The 21174-nt window shown below is 44.7% G+C and overlaps 1 protein-coding gene across 1 annotated transcript in view; it reads right to left on the bottom strand.

Moving 5' to 3' along the window:
* SVIL (supervillin) overlaps positions 1-21174 on the bottom strand; it is a 275366-nt gene that overhangs the window by 68062 nt on the left and 186130 nt on the right. The window contains exons 18-20 of the mRNA XM_088455534.1: positions 13649-13696; positions 13135-13212; positions 11644-11712 (exon numbers count right to left, since the gene is read on the bottom strand). Of these exons, the coding sequence (XP_088311660.1) occupies positions 11644-11712; positions 13135-13212; positions 13649-13696 (195 nt within the window). The remainder of the gene's footprint in view (positions 1-11643; positions 11713-13134; positions 13213-13648; positions 13697-21174) is intronic.

Genomic DNA, 21174 nt, shown 5'->3' with positions numbered 1-21174 from the left:
ATTTATGTGGACACTTCTGTAAATGTATTGCAGCAAGTGGATGATGCTTTCATCTTGAATGGTGCATATTAATGCAGGCTCTTACCTGGCCAAAATGATAATGGTAAAACATTTAGTAGCAATCTTTAACTAGACTATTTGTTATTAAAAAACAAAAAACATACGATGAAAGCATTTTTACAGAAGAAGCAATTGTAACAGTCAGAAACATATGGAAAAGTTCCAGGATGTTATTAAGATGTAAACATATTTGAGATAAGGCTGACACGGACAATCACTTTCTATTTACAGACTTCAAGGAGGTGAAGAACACAACAGTCACTCAGATCCTAAAGTGGAAAATGATAAGATGATGAACAGGACAATAAAGCACTAGAATAAATTTTATACTAGTCATTACATGGTGCCGTGGGTCTATAATGTATATTAGAAATGTACTCTATTTTGCTATCCTTTTAGCCTACGTCTTAAAGACATTAAGTCCGTCCCAGAATACTCAAAACTAAATTAGCAGCACTTTGCTATGCACAATACAATCTGCCTGCTTCTTCTCTTTCAAAGAATAAGTGACATTATCGCTATGGAATCTTCACATACAAATGTGAATGGTGATGTTATACGACTGTTCTCATTATGAACCCATAGATTCAGAATTAAATTTGGTGCCAATCCAGGGGACTAACTGAAATGATTAGAGGACATAGATACTGATGTGTATGAGCAAACATTCTCTGATGAAATTATTGCTATTGAATGATGATGGATAGGACAGTGCTGCAGATTTATCCCATGCCTAATTTTCTGGTGACACTTCTGACATAGGGTCGGATTCAGAGATGAACAAAAAGCCGCAGGAGGAGAATGTGTGTAAAGAGATCCACAGTGCAGACCTTGGTGTTCTGATGCTACGTTCGAAGGCCGACATGCCCACGTTTTCTGGGACACTGGCAGTCACTGCCCCTTCCCCACCTCCAAACGGCCAGAGCATGTCAATCATGCTGAGGCTTAAGGAGGCACTGTGACCGTCACTGCAGATCGAAAAAGATCGATGATGTACGTAAACCATCGGGTTTGTGTATAACTCTGAATAAGGCTCATAGGTCCCGATTGAGAATTTGGACGCTAATGCCGCCGCTGTGGCTGTGTACGCAGCAAATATGCAAATATAGCAGCCACCAGTTGGTGTTTTCAGTCGCGGCCTGGCAAATCCAAGCATCTACGTACGAAGATGCAGCATCAGTCGCAGATCATTCGCATATCACAGACCTGAGTGAGCCTATGGAACTGCAGAATGGCCGCAGTAACGGAGATCCAGGAGTCATTTCTTGCATACAGGATCGCAGACGCAGGATGAGACACTCCCCTAGCATGCATGTGTTCTTTGCCGGCACTCCCAGTTACCTCCCCCAAACGCTCCGACTGTCAATCACACTGAGCTAAAAGTCGCTGCATATGACTATGGTAATGTACCTTGACGCATGCGCAGTGCGACTTAAGATGCATTTGCGGTTTAATGATAAAATAAACTCTGTAAGCCTTGGCATTGCCTACAACTCTGAATCAGGTCCATAATCCTCTAAAGACGACTAGGAGGATGGTATTTATAATATATAGCATATCCCCCTTGCAGTTTATAATAACTTGTAGCAAACATAGCTGGAGCTTACAATTAAAATTGCCTACGACAAGCACACACACAGGGCCTATTTATTTAGCAATAATTAGGGACCTGGAGGAAACTCGCACAGAGAACATAAACTACATGCAGACAATCTCCTAATCACAGCAGACCGTCCCCAGCGAGCAATGCAGGGGAGGACTACCCACGACCATTGACCACCATGCTAATACAGGCAAAACTTCAAATCAAGTCAGTTCTAACATACATTACCAGAAAACCCAAATATTTTTATCAGTATACAGCAAATGCATACACCCCCAGCTGTTGCTATCCCCATGCTGTCATTGAGGTCTCTCTTAAATAGACATTAAAGGGCTCCCTCTGACAGAAGGAGACGGTAACCATAACAGGAAGCATGCATATCCCTGGCGTTCCACTTCACAGAGGAAGCTCAGGCAGAAGAAAAATCATCATCATGACATCCTTACAGCATTAGACAGGGGGAGGGGAAGGTTATTTCTGTACGGGTTCGTGTTTGAAACCATTCAATACGTTTAGAAATTGTATTGTGCGTATGCATGCTCCATTTGTACACCAGTCACCAACACCCAACTGAGGCAGCCATCTTGAAGGCTGAAGCAATGTTCCACAGCACAGCCAACGGATTCATCATTGGAAACCAGCGACTCTCCTGAGGCTCTTAGTTAATTCACGGCCTGCATTCTTATGGATACGGTTCAGCTAACAATGGCCGCCGCTAGTACAGGATATGTAATGGAGTGTTTTTCGTGCCATCTGGATGAAGTACCAATGACAACAGTCTCTTACAAAACATATCAGAAACATCACTAGTCAAGGTCAACAATAAAAAATATAGTTCCTGAAAAAAAGTTTAAAGATTTGATTATGGCTAAAAAATATGAGATATGGTAAGAACTTACCCTTGTTATCTCTATTTCTACGAAGTCCATAGGGTTCCACAGGATACCTTGGGGTATAGGTGTGACGTCAGTCGCAGGGCACCAAAGAGTTAAGCTTTCAGCCTCCCAGGATGCACTAGGTCCCCCTCCTATACCCCGCCCCCGGGCCAAGGCACCTCAGTTAGTTACCAAGCCATAGGCCGGAGGAGGAGAAGGAAGAGAGAGAACAAAGATCTGGACACATACAAGAATCACATTCTCACCAGAGGGAGACGGAAAACCGGTGACCAGAGCAAAGCCCATCTGCAGCACAGGTGCGACAGGGCGGGAGTCCTGTGGAACCCTATGGACTTCGTAGAAATAGAGATAACAAGGGTAAGTTCTTACCATATCTCATATTTTCTACTTCAGGGTCCATAGGGTATCCACAGGATACCTTGGGGATGTCCCAAAGCAGTATCCTTTAAGGGTGGGGACGCTCCTGTGCAGAAAGGAGAATCCGCCGCCCGAAGGAAGCATCCTGAGAGGCGAAGGTGTCAAACCTGTAATACCTCACGAAGGTATGGACAGAAGACCACGTAGCAGCCTTGCAGATCTGAACTGCCGAGGCACCACGTCGAGCTGCCCACGAAGGACCCACAGACCTAGTGGAATGAGCCTTCAGAGAAGGAGGGACCGGTAGGCCTTCATGAAGATAAGCTTCAGAAATAGCCATACGGATCCAGGCTGCCAAAGTTTGCTTTGAAGCAGGCCAACCCTTTTTACAGAAGCCATAGAGGACAACAAAGCGTCCGACTTCCTAAACAAAGAAGTGCGGTCAACATAAGTCCTTAAGGCCCGCACAACATCCAAAGAGGCCTCACCCACGGAAAGACCCGGTGAGTTAAAGGCCGGAACAACTATTTCCTCGTTAACATGAAACTGGGAAACAACTTTGGGAAGAAACTCGGGCCGAGTGCGGAGCACTGCCCTGTTCCCATGAAAAACCAAGAAAGGGGGTCTACAAGAAAGAGCCCCTAACTCAGAAACACGTCTGGCTGAAGCAACGGCCAGAAGGAAAACAGTCTTAGCTGTTAGCCATTTAATATCCACTGAGCCCAGTGGTTCAAACGGCGGTCCTTGGAGAGCCCTCAGGACCACAGCCAAATCCCAAGGCGCCACAGGTGGAACAAAGGGCGGCTGAATACGGAGAACACCTTGCATAAAGGTGCGCACATCCGGGATTGTAGCAATCCTACGGTGAAACCAGACAGATAGGGCCGAAACCTGTACCTTCAAAGAAGCAAGGCGAAGCCCATGATCTAGTCCCGCTTGCAGGAAGGCGAGAATCCGAGACAGACGAAACTCCCGCGGTGCATAACCTCTCGGTCGACACCACTGGAAGAACGTATGCCACACGCGATGGTATATCCTCGCGGAAGACGGTTTCCGAGCTCGTAACATGGTACGCACCACAGAGCTGGCAAACCCCCAGGACCTCAGCATGGCCGTCTCAACAGCCACGCCGCCAAAGACAGCCGAGTCAGGTCCGGGTGAAGACAAGGACCCTGAGACAGAAGGTCCGGTCGTAGCGGCAACCGCAGAGGACTGTCCACGGACAGACCCTGAAGGTCTGAGAACCAGTGCCGTCTGGGCCACGTGGGAGCTATCAACAGGAGCGTCCCTCCTTCCTGTTTGAATTTCCGGATTACCCGTGGAAGGGAGACCGGAGGGAACAGGTATGCGAACCTGAACGTCCACCGGACGGACAGAGCATCCACCAGAGACGCCCCTTCGTCTCTTGTGCGAGACCCGTACACCGGCAACTTGTTGTTGTGCCGGGACGCCATGAGGTCGATTTCTGGAAGACCCCACCTGTCCACCAGTAGTTGAAAAACGTCCGGGTGCAGGGACCATTCCCCTGGATGAACGTCCTGGCGACTTAGAAAGTCCGCCTCCCAATTTAGCACTCCCGGGATGAAGACCGCTGATATGGCCGGAAGATTGCGCTCCGCCCAAACCAGGATCCGAGAGACCTCTACGAGAGCCGCCCGACTGCGAGTTCCTCCTTGCCTGTTTATGTAGGCCACGGTGGTAGCATTGTCCGACTGGACCTGCACCGGGTGACCCTGGAGAAACCGCTGTGCCTGCAGGAGAGCATTGAAGACCGCACGGAGTTCCAAGATATTTATTGGAAGCTCCGCTTCTGTCGGTGTCCACCTGCCCTGGAACAAGTGTGGACCCGAAACTGCTCCCCAGCCTCGAAGACTGGCGTCCGTTGTCAACAGGACCCAATTTGGAACCCAGAACGGACGTCCCTTGTTGAGGTGGGTCGTCTGTAACCACCACGCAAGGGACAGGCGAACCTCCGGGGTGAGCACAATCGTCTGGAACTTCAGAGACTGAGGCAGCCCGTTCCACTTGGACAGGATCAGGTGCTGCAGAGGTCTGGAGTGAAACTGGGCGTATTCCACCATGTCGAACACCGACACCATGGAGCCCAGTAACCTCATCGCCGAGTGTAAGGACACCCGGCGGCTGTGCAGACAACTGCGCACCCTTGACTGTAAAGCAGAGATCTTGTCCTCCGTCACGAAGATCCTTTGCTGTCCCGAGTCCAATAAGGCTCCAAGATGCAGAATCCTCCGAGACGGGATTAGAGTGGACTTCTGCCAGTTGATTAGCCAGCCGTGCCGTTGCAGCAGTGCAATGGTCAGGTCCAAGTGGTGTAACAGGAGCTCTGGAGATCCTGCCACCAATAACAGGTCGTCCAAGTACGGCAACATGCGGACTCCTTGCAGCCGCAGAGAAGCCGCCATGACCGCCATAGCGTCCTGTATGTCCAATGACACCATGTAGTCCCCAGGTTCCAGCGCCAGAATGATGGACCGTAGGGTCTCCATCCGAAACTTCGGGACCCGCAAAGACTTGTTGAGTGCTTTGAGGTTGAGAATCGGACGATATGACCCATTGGGTTTCTGTACCAAAAATAGATTTGAATAGAAACCCTGGCCCCTCTGGGAGAATGGAACAGGCACTATAACTCCAGCCTGGAGCATAGTGTGCAATACCTTCCGCAGCTCCGTAGCCTTGTTCCGGTCTGATGGTAGACCCGTGGTGAAGAATCGAGCCGGGGGTCTGTGCCGGAAGGAGAGGGCGTACCCGTGAGAGACCACCTCCAGAACCCAAGTGTCTGTCGTAGTGAACGCCCAACACCGGGAGAACTGCAGCAGGCGGCCTCCCACCCTGGGATCCCCCAAGGGGAGACCCGGACCGTCAGGCCGCAGGCTTGTCATCTGGCTTGGGGGCCGGACGTCTGGTACTCCATGCCTGTTTCCGGGGCTTGACCGATTTCTTAGGGCCAGCCTGTCGAGGAAACGACTGTGGTTTGGGCCTGCCCTGGGCCCTAGATGACCGAAAGGACGATGGTCCAGAACCAGAAGGAGCAGCGGCCGACGGGAGACAAGCAGATTTGGCTGCCGCCAGCGTGGCCACAATCTTATCCAGATCCGGACCGAAGAGAACTTCTCTGGTAAACGGCAACGCTTCCAGACCTTTCTTGGATCTGCGTCCGCCTTCCAGGATCGCAGCCACAAGGTGCGACGAGCAGCTACCGCTGCTGAAGAAATTCTAGACACCAGAGTACTAATGTCTAGAGCCGCCTCGTTGATGTAGGTGGCCGAATCACGGAGATTGCCAAACAACTCCGCTTGTTCGGCCGGACAGTCGGATTCAAAAGAAGTCTCTAATGAATCCGCCCAGCGCTCCATCGCTCTGGCAACCCAGCAAATGGCCATAGCCGGCCGTGCTGCCCCCCCTGCAAGGGAATAAGCGGACTTCAGGCAGATTTCTACCTTGCGGTCCGTAGCATCCTTAAGGGAGGACATGGATGGCATCGGCAATGTGGCACTACGGACAAGACGGGTCACGTGAGAATCCACCTGTGGAGGGGATTCACACTTAGCAAAATAATTATCCGCGAACGGATAAGCCACCGCCAGGCGTCTCTGCGGCTGGTATCTTTTGCCAGGTTGTTTCCACGCCTCCTCTAAATGGTCCACCAACTGACCCGAAAGAGGAAAGACTGTGGCATCGCCCTTCACATCTTTGAAAAAGGCATACTTAGATTTAGCCGCTGGGGGAACTTCGTCCTCAATCACCAAGGCTGTGCGGACCGCCCGAATAAGTCCAGGAATATATACTTTGGACTTAGCATCAGCGTCCTTAGTATGGAAAGGTTCCTGATCGTAAGGATCCAGAATCTCCCCATCATCAGACGTCCCTTCGTCATCCTCATAAGGAGCGGACAGAGACGCCACCGGCCTTTTATGAGGCCGCATCACAGACTCCCCTTGCAACACATCCGACAAGTGCTGTAAAGAACTCGTCAGGGAGTTAACCCACGCTGGCTCCTGAGAACCCGGGAGCGGGGAAATAGGGAGACTGTGGGGTACCACCAATTGTCGTGGGAACCCCTGCATGGGTGACGACACCACAGACTGCTGGGACAAACCCATCGGAGTAAACGCGGGCTGCGGAGCTAACTGGCCCACTAAAGCTGTTAACGCCTGAGCGAAACAAGCCCAGGGCGGCTCCTGTACCGGTGCTGTAACCGTAATAGGCCGCGCCATGGACAAACACTGCCGGCAAAGGCCCTCCGCGCTACCCTCCCCCTCCGCTAACGGTACTTTGCACGTGGTACACTGTAGCCGGAGGGGAAAATCACTTTCAGACATGATGGCACCACGTATGTGACCTCTCTCACCAATTAAGTATTAAATAGGCGAGAGACCACCCTGCAGCACCGCACCGCAAGGGCTTTAGCAGAAAGAACAGGGACAGTAATAAAGCTGACAGTTTTAGAGAAGAATAGTTACAGGCAGCGCTAGCACAGTCACATACAATGCAGAGAAATAACAATTCCTGCACTAACAGCGCTGATCACTCAACTACACAGACACAGGGCCTGGTAGGACACAGCGCTGCATACACAGACCTGAGCCACAGCGGAGGAGAGGTATGCGGGGGGACCCAGACCACGATGCTTCCTTCCAGACTTCCAGCAGCGTTCACCATGCGTTGCAGAGAAGATGGCCGCCGAGGAGCAGAGAGAAGCTGGCCTGGGGGAGGAGCGCTTACACAGGACCAGTCAGCACAGTGCAGAGAGGGCTGTGTGCAGCGGGGGAGGCGCCGGCTGTGAGACAGGGAAGGCGCGCTCCCCTGGCATGCATTTAACCCCTGGGACGCCGCAGCGCTACCGCTCTGCTGCGGTCCGCTGTCCCAGGGGGTAGTGGAAGCGCAGGTTGGTCGCCTGGCTCCACGCTGCAGCCAGTCCCCAGGGAGCCCCCTGCCTGGGGACTTAGGACCATGTGATCAGCGGGGACCCACCGCGGGACCCCGCTGCTTACCTCTGTCCCCCTTGAATCCGGCCATGGTCCGGAGCATCTGGGGTCACCGCTAGCTGTGACCCCAGACGCCCACCAGCATCCCCGGATCAGTACCGGCGTTCTGGTACCGGCGGGGTGTAGGGAAGACAGCATGGACGTCAGGACTGACTGTCCATGCTGTTCATCCAGATGTGCAGCCACAGCTGCATGAAGAAAAAGCTTCAGGGGCTCTTCTAGCCCCCACTCCAACAGGTGCACCCGACTCCGGCCGGGCACCAAACTAAACTGAGGTGCCTTGGCCCGGGGGCGGGGTATAGGAGGGGGACCTAGTGCATCCTGGGAGGCTGAAAGCTTAACTCTTTGGTGCCCTGCGACTGACGTCACACCTATACCCCAAGGTATCCTGTGGATACCCTATGGACCCTGAAGTAGAAAAATTTGGATCAAAAATTAAATTATACTTTTAAATAGCTTAATGGAAGAACATTTTACTTGTGGTTTGCAGCCAACGACCTCAAATCTAATTTTCTGCTTTCTAAAACCTTTCGCACTCATTTACCCTCAACATCTGGAACAACTGCATAAGGTCTACAATTAATTCATTGCAGAACGCAGAATTAACCCTGAATATATCATTCAGGGACTCAACATAGAATCTCGTACAGAAAGTGCCTGTGGCTTGTGCAAATACTATTGTGACCAGCCATATTTTCTTAACTACATAAAACTTGACATAGCAATCACTCACAGCGCAGTGAATTCTGCAGGAAGGCATAACTTACATTCATAAAGAAAGAAAAAAAAACAAAAAAACACAATGCTATCCTTAGGAAATCACATATTACATGCTGACAGAACATGTGTAACTGCATGCCATCATTTCACTAGAAGTTAGGAGCGAAGCCAAAAATGTCAACAGGCAGATTGTGCTCACCATGCAAAAAAATGAAATGTAAAGGATTGGGATTCGACCTATCCCAGATAATGGGATTCTGGTTTGTTAGTGTACTTGTGAATCCAATATCTGATTGGAACACATAGCAATGTAACTTGTAGTAATCAATTAGGAATCAGATGGTTGTTGGAGTAGAAGGACAATAAAAGAAAGTTTGAGTGAAGTGTGCAGAACGGTGGTAGAGTAGAGAGATAGAGAGAGAATAAGAAGATGGCTCGGGAACTTGATGAGCTTGCTAATGTAAGGAGTTTGGAGGATGCTACCACTGAATCCGATGGGTGCAAAGCTTCAGGGACTGGCTTAACACAGAACACACAGACTAGTACTTTCTTCTCTTATTTTAAAAACAGTCCCGAAATGTGTATATTTTATATAAAAAAATGCATTTAGAATAAAAAAATACATGTGCTGCATAAATTATATAATTCCAGAGGAAGCCAAATAATCTATGTCACTGTGAACCATTCACATCTGAACATACTGTAACTTCTGTCACTAACCCCTTTATTATAATGGAATGGAGGTGAACATGAATACTACAGTTGCTTGCATAAGTATCCACTCCCCTTGGCTTTTTACCTTTTTTGTTACATTACAACCTGTATTTTTTTTTTTATCTGAATTTTATGTGATGGATCTGCACAAAATAGTCTAATTTGGTGAAGTGAAATGAGAGAAAAAAAAAAAAAAAAAATAAAAAATTTATATATTATATATATATATATATATATATATATATATATATATATATAAAAGAATCTTTATAAATAAAATTCTGAAAATTGGCATGTGCATATCCCCTTTGCTATGAAGCCCCTCAAAAGTTCTGGTGCAACCAATTACTTTCAGAAGTCACATAATTAGTGAAATAAAGTCCACCTGTGTAAAATCTAAGTGTAACATGATCTGTCAGTATAAACACACCTTTTCTGAAAGGCCCCAGAGGCTGCAACACCACTAAGCAAGAGGCATCACACCATGAAGACCAAGGAGCTCTCCAAACAAGTCAGGGACAAAGTTGTTGAGAGGTACAATTCTGGGTTGGGTTATAAAAAAATATCCAAATCTTTGATGATCCCCCGGAGCACCATCAAATCCATCATCATCAAACGGAAAGAACATGGTACCACAACAAACCTGCCAAGAGAGGGCCGCCCACCAAAACGCACAGACTGGGCAAGGAGGGCATTAATCAGAGAGGCAGCACAGAGACAAAAGGTAACCCTGAAGGAGCTGCAGAGTTCCACAGCAGAGACTGGTGTGTCTGTGCATGTGACTACAATAAGCCGTACACTCCACTCTTCCATAAAGCTGGGCTTTATGGAAGAGTAGCCAGAAAAAAGCCATTACATGATAAAAATAAGAAGACACGATTTGAGTTTGCCAAAAAGCATGTGGGACACTCCCCAAATGTATGGAGGAAGGTGCTCTGGTCAGATGAGACTAAAATTAAACTTTTTGGTCACCAAGGAAAACGCTATGTCTGTCACAAACACAGCAACATCCCATCATCCCAAGAACACAATCCCCAGTGAAACATGGTGGTGCAGCATCATGTTTATCAGCAGCAGGGACTGGGAAACTGATTTGAGTCGAGGGAAAGATGGATGGTGCTAAATACAGGGACATTCTTGAGCAAAACCTGTTTCAGTCTGCCTTTGACTTGAGACTGGGATGGAGGTTCACCTTCCAGCAGGACAATGACCTGAAGCATACTGCTAAAGCAACACTCGAGTGGCTTAAGGGGAAACATTTAAATGTGTTGGAATGACCTAGTCAAAGCCCAGATCTCAATCCAATTGAGAATCTGTGGTCAGACTTGAAGATTGCTGTTCACAAGTGGACACCATCCAACATGAAGGAGCTGGAGCATTTTTGCCTTGAGGAATGGGCAAAAATCCCAGCGGCAAGATGTGGCAAGCTCAGAGACTTATCCAAATCAACTTGCAGCTGTAATTGCTGCAAAGGTGGTTCGACAAAAGTACTGACTTTAGGGGGGTGAATAGTTATGCACGCTGAAGTTTTCTGTTATGTTGTCCTAAATGTTTGATTCACAATATAAAAAACACGACTTCACAGTTGTAGGCATGTTCTGTGAATGAAATGATGCACACCTTCAAACTATCCATTTTAATTCCAGGTTGTGAGGCAACAAAACATGAAAAATGCTAAGGGGGTGAATACTTTTGCAAGGCACTGTATATCACCTCTACCCTGATATTCCAAGGCAAAGGCTGAAAGCAGATGGAGATGAGCCCATTGCAGTAAAGTCTAGACACATGGCATATGACCTTTATTGCTCTCGTCCGGCTTAGTGTGTGAGATGTAAGGGGGATAAGCTGTGATGTTCAGAATCTGTTCCAAATGACAAGAGAGTACTACCTGTGCCAAACCCACTCTGAAAACAGGATTATATGCAATGAGCTAAGGACAGAGGTATTCACAGTCCCTTCAGAAATTTGGAATAAAGCCTAGAGTACATTAGCAATATAAAGAAAAGTGTTGTTAACATGGGACTTCAGGATACAAAGGGATGGATTTTTGCTTTATCAGTAAATGTTGCTATATTACAAAGTCACAAGTAACCTCTGGCTCTCCAATTCTTGTGGGCAGACACGGTATGAAAGGGACTTGTATATTATCAGAGAGCTAAAGTATCGCTTGTCCAGAAATGTTCTGCATCTCACCAGTACATTTAAACATACCCCAGAGGAGCAGATACAGTAAATACCAATGCTCAGAGATTATAGTCCCAGTTACTCTATGTTCATCTCAATTCACCTTCCATCTCCAAGGATGACGTTCAGCAAACATCACCGGACTTGAGACTCTCATGCTATCATTACTGACCTTGAAAGTAAAGAAACAAATAAATACAGACAGATAAGAAAGTAGAAAGGGAGGTATAAGAGTGGGAGAACATGCAAAACCGCATCAGCCGGAGCAGTACGTATATCACATATATATTCACTCAGGTACCCCTAATACCACACTCCGCAAGCTGGGTTACAGGAGGAAGACATGGAGCTACATGCAAACCAATAGGGGTGGGGGGAGAGGCAACAAGTATAGTTCTCATTAGCTTGAATGAGTAAAGACAGAGTTAGTACCAATACAAGCACCAGGCCCAGTATATGAAGCCCACAGACATCTGCTAGCTATCGTATTGGTAAGTGCATTGATGGCTGAAGTACACATACAGGTGTGTCCTCGTTCATCTTTGCTGCAGTCTCGCCAAACAGCCCCTCTTGGCGCACCTGGTCCCGGGAGACTCGGCTAGCGCCAATGAAAATGTGTCCAAGTTGCAATTAGGATGAACCAGGACTCTGCTGGATTAATTTGATATACGACACTTGTATATCTGTATGAGACAGAGTCTCTGAACCAACATACGAAGTGCAATGATGCAGTGGCCGCAGATATTTTCCACGCCAAGTTCCGTTTACAGTATCAGTCACACACAGATATAAAAGTGTCACATATGACATCATTCAGTTGTCTCCTGGTGCAAAAAAAAAAAAAAAAAAAAAAAGCAGAGTTGCACTGGACCTGGCGGCTGATGCACACAAGGCACATCACGCTGCATGGCGTATTGAGGCTAGATGAGCAAGGACACATCTGTATTCAGGCCTCAGATATTGTGATGATTATAAAAACTTAATACAGGGAAGATGCAGATGTGCCACCATGCAAACCAGGATCATAATCATTATTTCATATTGAATTTTATGGGGCACTGACCATAAAAATACATCTAGACAATTAAGGGTCAATTCATTTAAGTGCAATGCATATTGCACTTACAATATTTATACTTTTGGTAGCCCTGAGATCGGGCATTGTTCTTTGCATCTGAAAACGAAACGTACAATTTTTCTACAAATCGGGGTGATTTAGGACGCCGCTACAGACATTCCAATGGCACATCGCGGTCATCGCCCCTAACCGAAGTGACCTATTAGTCTGCCGTAATCTCTGGTGAAAAATTAATATCATCCAGAAGACACCAAAAATACGTCCCCTTTTTCAGTGAGATTAACCAAATATTACAAACCTTTACATATGCTACAAGTATTTTTGGTGAGGCGTAACACTTTTTTTGTTTTCATTTGAATGACAAACCTTGGAGAATATTTTGCTGTAAGGATGGTAAGATTTGATCTTTGGATGTACACACCCTTTATCTATGCCTCTCCCCCTGCTCAGGTACACAGGGCCACAGTTGCTATCTAGTAGCTGTACTATATAAGCAGGTTCACACAGTTTCCTCACCTGATGAATGGGAATAAAGTGCTGGCATTTATAGGCAGCAGGTATAGCAGGAGAGTAAACAGAAGCATAGACAGGTTCCTAGGGACAGAAGCAGAAGCAAAGCAAGAGAAAATTAGGAGAAAGGAGTCTTCAAATCATATATAAAAATTCTGCATAACCGATAGCTAGCAGTAGATGGCAGTATTTAGCACAGGCACGGCTTAATACATTGGTCTACAAAATAAAGTCTTTCATTGACCATGAAGTACTTTCAAAAGTCATGCCCATGCAGTGTACGAAGCCAAAACAATAGTTATAGATATGTGAATGAAATTATCTTGTAATTTCCTAAGTCGGGTCATCTAAAGAACCCCCATCATTTAAAGGCATCCCTAAAAAGTAGCCGATAATTCAATTAAGCATTGTATCAGGGCAGATACTGGTGCCACCTCTCAAAGCTCCACAAAGCAAATGTCAGCACACAGCCAATATTAAAAACACTATTTCCAAGCCACGATGGCACAGTCCAGCTTACCCACAGCTGATTACAGTGGATATTATCATCTTTAATATCTCCTTCTTCCTACAGGTTAAAGGAAACAGGGTGATGAGGCATACGGTTAAAGCTTTTGCCAGTTATTTAGGTCACATTAATAAGGTAGAGAGACCAAGTGTATCAATAGCTTGGTGTTGGTTACCCCATTTTTGCAAAGGAGCTAATGGCTTAATAGAAACACTGCTGCAACAGGTCAGACATGTGGCACATTAACAGTCATATACACTACTGATATTCACTAAAGAACACAAATGCAACACGTTTACAGTGGGACAGCTGTCAACTACCAGCGTAACGGACTCAAGAAAAGATCTTCATATGGCAATTATCTACATGCTACAATATATGGAATAAACCGAATAACTCAAAAACACGCTTACACTGACCCTTGGAGGGTCTTCATACAATAAGTAGATGGATCGCATACTGCAGCCTATGATGGGATCTCCTCCACGTTGTTTGGTCCATTTTGCTAGCTGAAATTAAGAACCAAGCAAATCCCTGCAAGCCTCTTATCTCTCGCACTCAATATGACGTTTTTGTTCTATTTAACAAACTGATAATTATTTAAAATGTGAAATTCTTGGCACTGGACTGCAAAATGCAGCGGATAGGTGTGAACAAGCCACTGTTTAAATTCCAGTACAGTGTGTATCCTGAATAAACATCAGGTCAGTTAATATAATGAAGTAGGCTGTAGACCACATAAGGCTAAAAATAGATTAAAGCAACATGAATGGCTTCTAGAATCGGGTCTGCAAACAAAAACAGCTAACATGGCTCACACGGAACACAGAGACTTTATTCTGTTTAAAGAAAAAAACAGAGAAATTGACAGGAAACCTGTAATTAGATATATTGCTGTATATCATAAGTTTTTAAATACAGATTGGACATGGCAGATTATCATATATAAGTAACTAAAATGTACTTTCTGAAAAAGATAATTTTCCTGAGGGAAGAAAACTCAGCTGTAGCATCTTGCCTATCAAGTTCTATCAAACTTTTATCCAGTGTAATAGGGTGAGACAAAGTTTTGTTTGTTATTAGAGCTCATTAAGGCTGTGGATTCGGCTAATGCCATCTCCTGGGAAATGTTTTGCTTGTAGTAGCGTGTAGGTGGCACTGGTTTACCCAACTGAGATAAGGAAACCCTGCAGTTCATACACAATGGGGCAATGAGGTTGGTGGTTACTTTGAAAATCTTGGACCCAAAAGGTGGAAATGTCCTTAAAGAACCCACCCAACCAAAAAGCTAATGATCATACATATTGAGAGGAACTCTGCATGGGTGGTCTTCACTGTAGTAGGTCACAGGGGACAGCACACTAGAGGTCCTGCAAAGCTAACAGGTTGTTCCTTATTGGCACAACTGCCCGTTAATCTACACCATCCATATGACAAACGTTAGCAATTCTCCAGACAAGTAATTATTTAGATGGGGAAAAAAAAAAAGCAAGAAAACTGCCAAAATACCTGAACTATATTTTCCTTCATGAGATTATTCCCATTAAAATGCGTGCCAATGTATATTTAAGAGTAACCTCATCCAAACTGATGTGAGCCAAACATGAACTAAGCTAACACTTCTGCAAATGTCTTCAAACACGGCACATCTGGAAAGAGGTGATTCCCTCCACACCCCCCCACCCTAACCCAAGGGAATTGCACATAAAAAGTCACCCTGTAGTGATTATTAGGCACACAACCAATGAATTTACTTCAATTACCCATTTAGTATTTCCATTTCTGGAAGAGGATTATAAAAATATACTTAATACATTTCCTGCTTGGGGAAAGCAAATTGTATAGTGAGTCAGTTTTAAATCATCCCTAAGAAAACTGACATTACAGCTTTGATGGAACTACACATTCAAGTTAGCATTACTGCCTCTGGTTGAGGGTTCAATTCCCCCTACAGCCCTAACTGTGTGGAGTTTGTATATTCTCCCTGTGCTTGCGTGGGTTTCCCCCGGGTGATTCAGTTTCCTCGTTCATTCGAAAAATACACAGTACTGGTAGGTTAATTGGCTCCCAACAATAATTAACCCTAGTGTGTAAGTATATGCGTGTACATGTTGTAGGGAAAATAGATTGTAAGCTCCACTGGGGCAGGGACTGCTGTGAATGGCCAAATATTCTCTGTAAAGAGCTGCAGAATATGTGTGCGCTATATAAATAACTGGTAATAAATAAATAAAAAAATAAAAAAACAGTGTACATGCTCAGTATTTACTGTTTGGCAGTACAGTTGCATTTATTAAGGCAGATGCTTTCATACTGCATGAGGAGTAACAGAGTTATCTTGCTGTCACACAGCGCCGAGATCTTGGGTTCAATTTAAAACAATGATGCTGTGACAAGTGAGCAATTTGGGTTCGCTCCTATCAGAGCTCTGGCTTATTACCAAAGTTCAACATACTCTTTGGTTTATGGTCTTATGGCTAAATTGGTAATGTGTGCTTGTGTGCCCTTGGTAGTAAAATAAGATTGTTCTTATTGGGGGCAGAGACTGGTGTGACTAACCTCTTACTGTACAGGGCTACAGAATATATTATATAGCTTTAGGGACACCGGTACAGAGGAGCCTTGACACTGTCGGGCGCTTAACCATATATTTGCAAAATATATGCAACAAAGACCTCTGGATTTCTGTCATTATGTAGTATTCAAGCCTTTGTGCTGTATTTTTTGTAGTGTGCTGGAGGGAAACTTTTTATTTTTTTTATTTTCCTATTGTCCAGAGTAACCTCCTCCCTTTACAAGCACTTGTGAAAAACCATTAAGTTGATATGAGCAACCACTATATTAAGAGGCATGGATGGGACTAGCATTGTGAGGGTGTGCTGGTTCCTCAAGTGCCATTTGGAGGTTTCTGGGGTACCTCCTAAGTGAGTTGGCTCTCAACTTAAATATATTTATGTGCTGTTATCATGTGGCACAACAATATGCAATTATGACCCAGAGTGGGTGCTATTATGTAGCGTCAGGGATGCCGGTATAGAGGAGCCTTGACCCGGCCGGGCACTTAACCATGTATTTGCAAATATATGCAACAAAGACCTCTGGTTTCTATCATCCTGTAGTATTCAAGTCTTTTTGCTGGATTTTTTGCAGTGTGCAGGAGGGAAAGGTTTTTTTCTCTGTTATTTATCTAGCACAGTCTATGAAATGACAGCTAGCAGGTGATTGGTTGTATTGGGCAACTTGCTCACTTTATCGCTCTCCAAGGCTTGATAAATCTCACCCTTGCGGAGAACATCAAGTGAAATGAGCAGCGGTCACCACTGTTCAGACCACAGGTCAGTTATGGCAAAGGGAAAAGGAGGGGGGAGGGGTGGTGTATGAATGTGTAGTGAGCTGCCTCCCCCAAATTCTCACCCAGCTGCAAAGCTACAGTGTCTCTGGTGGTTTCCATTGTAATCAAGCCACGAGGTCCCCGTTATGGTGAAAACCGCAGGCTGGTCGGCACAATGAAGGTTATTCAACTGTCAGATACTTCCAGCCTCATGGGGTAATTAACATGATTTCGACCGTATTATCATCATAATGGTCCCAGCCTAATGGGCAGGTAAGGCTCCTGCCATTTATACCATGAGTTTAAATTAAATAAAAGACAATATTTTAAGTGTGTGTCGGTTTTCTTTTTTTTTTTTTCATCAAATTTAAAAAAGCTCCCAAAACCTTTGTTCCCCACTTTATTAAACAGTAAAATCTTCCCATTTTTCTTTATATGATGTAGTCCAGAATAGGGAAGGGGGATCCCCACAACAAAATCAAACCTCTCTCACTATGAACTACCAGAAAATCATCAATGCCAGGATTCCTGGACGATTCCACATTATCAAACTATCAACCAATCACAAGCTCCCAGAACCATAAGCCACTTGTGATTTGCTGTTGGTAAAGGAGTCCCAAAACCTTTAAACCTGTCTTACACTGCGAGTAATTACTCCATCCCTCACAATAAAGGAATTGGGAGGTGTCCGAGTGACTCCAGCACTTTTCAATGTGGTACAAGTAGCTACCGGGATAGGTGGAGGTATGCTGGTTTCCAGAGCCATAACTAGACTTTTTGGTGCCCTGGGCCAGAAAGAGCATAGGCACTCCCCTTCAAACAGGGACATAAAGTATGCGCCCAAAGAGGGTGTGAGCCTCATTTGGAAGGGGCATAACCAATCTGATTTGTCCCGTACGATGATGAAAGAAAGAGTACCGGATCCCTTCTTACCACTGTTATCCAGGTGTCACAACCCAATAACAGTGTGAATCCAATGGCTGAAGTGATGATACACAATAATTGTGCAGTATAACTCACCAGCTCTAGATGTAGGGGAGCGCTGGTGAAGCTGCACCTGCAGATGGATTTGTCCATCAGAACAGCCATGCACAAGCCAGGAGCCAGCAGTGTAGACCACAGAGAAAAAGGATTTGGACACCAATCCTCTTATATCACATTCATGCACTTAACTTGAGAGCTCCTTGTCATTCAGTTACATTGTCCTTTATTTTAAATCACACATTCTTTAGCAGTCATAAACTTGAATTCAACACATCTAACACTGACAGGCAGGTAGGCCCCTACAAGTACAGGAGAATATGTGCACCTCCAGTTACAACCTCCTTTATTTAAGGCACACATTTTATAATAGGAGATGCCGGAGATCAAAGAAGAGGAATCTACAGCCATGGCCAAAAGTATTAAGAATGACACAAGTATTGGTTTTCACAAAGTTTGCCGCTTCACTGTTTTAGACCTTTTTGTGTCAGATGTTACTATGGTATACTGAAGTAAAATTACAAGCATTTCATAAGTGTCAAAGGCTTTTATTGACAATTACATTAAGTTTATGCAAAGAGTCAATATTTGCAGTGTTGACCCTTCTTTTTCAAGACCTCTGCAATTCGCCCTGGCATGCTGTCAATCAACTTCTGGGCCACATACTGACTGATGGCCGCCCATTCTTGCCTAATAAATTGCTTGGAGTTTGTCAGAATTTGTGGGGTTTTGTTTGTCCACCCACCTCTTGAGGATTGACCACGAGCCACTTAGTTTTATCACTTTTGCCTTATGGCAAGGTGCTCCATCATATTTATACATATATGCAATATTGTTGTTTTATGGTTTCCATGTGGGACTGATCATCCCTTTTTATATGGTAGATTATATTTACTGCTAATAAACTATTATTCAAACGGAGAGTTGCAAATTGTATATTGTCTCTATTGGAGTTTGAGTGCTCTATAATATTTGTCCTTCTATATTCAATGTGTGTTTTTACAGCAAACAAACGTTGTTCTTCGCCAAGCAGATTTCCTTATTTAAGATGGGTCACAAACACAGGAATTCAAGTAACAAAGCAGAGTATATACACAGGTACACTCTGTATACTTTTAATACATTTGACATACAAAGTAATATTTTGCCAAGAGGTCACCTGGTAGCAGTAATGGTATGTAGTTGCTAGCTATAAAATATATATATATATATATATATATATATATATATATATATATATATATATATATATATATATATATAGCACTAGAAAAATGATAGTACTATAAGTAGGTTCCAAGAAAAACAAAAATTGGATGTTCTGACTTTCCCACTATCCCCCCAAGCTGCAGACTCCAATGACTTTACGAACGTGTGTCCTCTAGGTTAAGAACACATGTATTTCATTTGCTTTCATCTCATGAAAGCGATGACAAACTCCCCCAGAACTGTACTCCACATATGGCTGTCAGCCGTGTGAACTGTATTGCGGGGGATTCAGTATAGGCAGATGTTATAATGGAGTTCTCTTTCCTATACATAAAGCAATTGGCAAGTCCCCCAGGGACCAGTTCCTGGATTCTCCTGCAGCCCTTTGATGTTAGGTGAGCAGCTATCTGCCTCTAGAAGCTTCCTGGTACATTTCTGAGATTGGAAGGATCAGCCCTTTCAGAAGAAAGCGTGTTTGATATTTTGCATGTATAGCTGTTGAATACCATTAGAAGTTTACTTTGTGATTATAAAAAAAGATAACCTATTCTGTTTATAAACCAAAATTGGGTATATATCAAGTAAAACTACCGATATCCATTGTTTTTATTTCAGGCCAAGGCAACATTAAAATAGACCTAATTAACAAAATGCCATATTTCCATGTAGAAGTCAAACAGTCATATGCAGCAAAATGTTTAGCGACTGCTTTATGCTTGATTTCAAAGCATCTGCAAATATCTATCTGCCTTATATATAACCCACTGAGTTGGTGGGTAATGTGTGATGACACTGACATGCTGTGTCATAATAACTACCATGACTATGTGATGCCACATTATCATACAGTCTATTACCTGAGACAAAGTAAATATGCAAATATCTTTATAATCAACACTAGGCAGTGATGTTATCCCTTATACTGCATTAGTGTTTTACACAAGAAGTGATGATGTAATACACAGAGTCTATTTTATTACCAAGGACTATTCATGAATATTTTAAAGTGACATATCTTATTTACACTGCCGCGTGTAAATAGACTGTTCATGTTTGACCACGCCAGGAGTGCATACACAGTGCACCAGGAACAGAGCATGCATCAGAATATAAACACAACACAAGAATGGCACTACGTATGTAAAATAAATAAGCTGTGGCAGATAGTGTAATAATTTTAGTTATAGCAGAGCACCCTTCTGCGACAGCCAGGGCTGTAACTAGGGTAGTGCGACCAGTGCCATGGCACCGCAGGGCAGGGGGCACTGTTTGGGCCTATCAATTTTCCTGTTTATCATTCTCACTTTTAACTTCCTCTTTTTATCCCCAGCATCTCCTGGCCTCCCCCATCTCTTCCCTGGCCCTTCCCCATGAGGCATGGCCCTTTTTCAGGTTCACTATCTTGTGTCCCTATTTCAAAAATGGGGGGGGGGGGCGCCAATGCTCTGTCTGGCACAGGGCACCAAAATGTCTAGTTATGGCTCTGGCGACAGCACTAATGAAAGCAATCTGGGCTGCCTTAATCTAAATTCCTCTGTAAAATTACCCCCTAGATACTTGCCAACTTTTAAATTACACACAAGCATGCAAGTGATAAACCACAGTAATATTTATTGGCTCATTAAGGAGGAATCCTCTCTATTAGATGCAGGATACACCATACCCCTTTGTCTCCAAAATCAAAGGCCGCTACTTCCTTCTATGTAGCCACGCAGCGATAGTATGCTAGATTGTATCTAATGTTGTGAGCTCCTTGATCCAGGGTCATCTGGGCACACAGCTTGTATGAAAACTGCCTATGTGTAAGGCCAAACCAAATTAGGTGGTTCTACTCTAGAGGTGGAGTTTGTAGACAACTGCACTCCCTACAAGAAGCAGCAAGTACAATAGTATTGGTTTACATCATTTATGGTTATCCCCTTAAAATTGTCTGGTCACAGAACTAAAGGTGCGTACACACTAGACGATAGAGAAACGACTGTACAGCCACCTGTTGTCCACTGCTGCATAGATGAAG

The sequence above is a fragment of the Taudactylus pleione genome, unplaced genomic scaffold (genome assembly GCF_031769625.1).
Source record: "Taudactylus pleione unplaced genomic scaffold, aTauple2 ptg000659l, whole genome shotgun sequence".
Lineage (NCBI taxonomy): Eukaryota > Metazoa > Chordata > Amphibia > Anura > Myobatrachidae > Taudactylus > Taudactylus pleione.
This window is presented reverse-complemented; position numbering and strand designations above follow the sequence as displayed.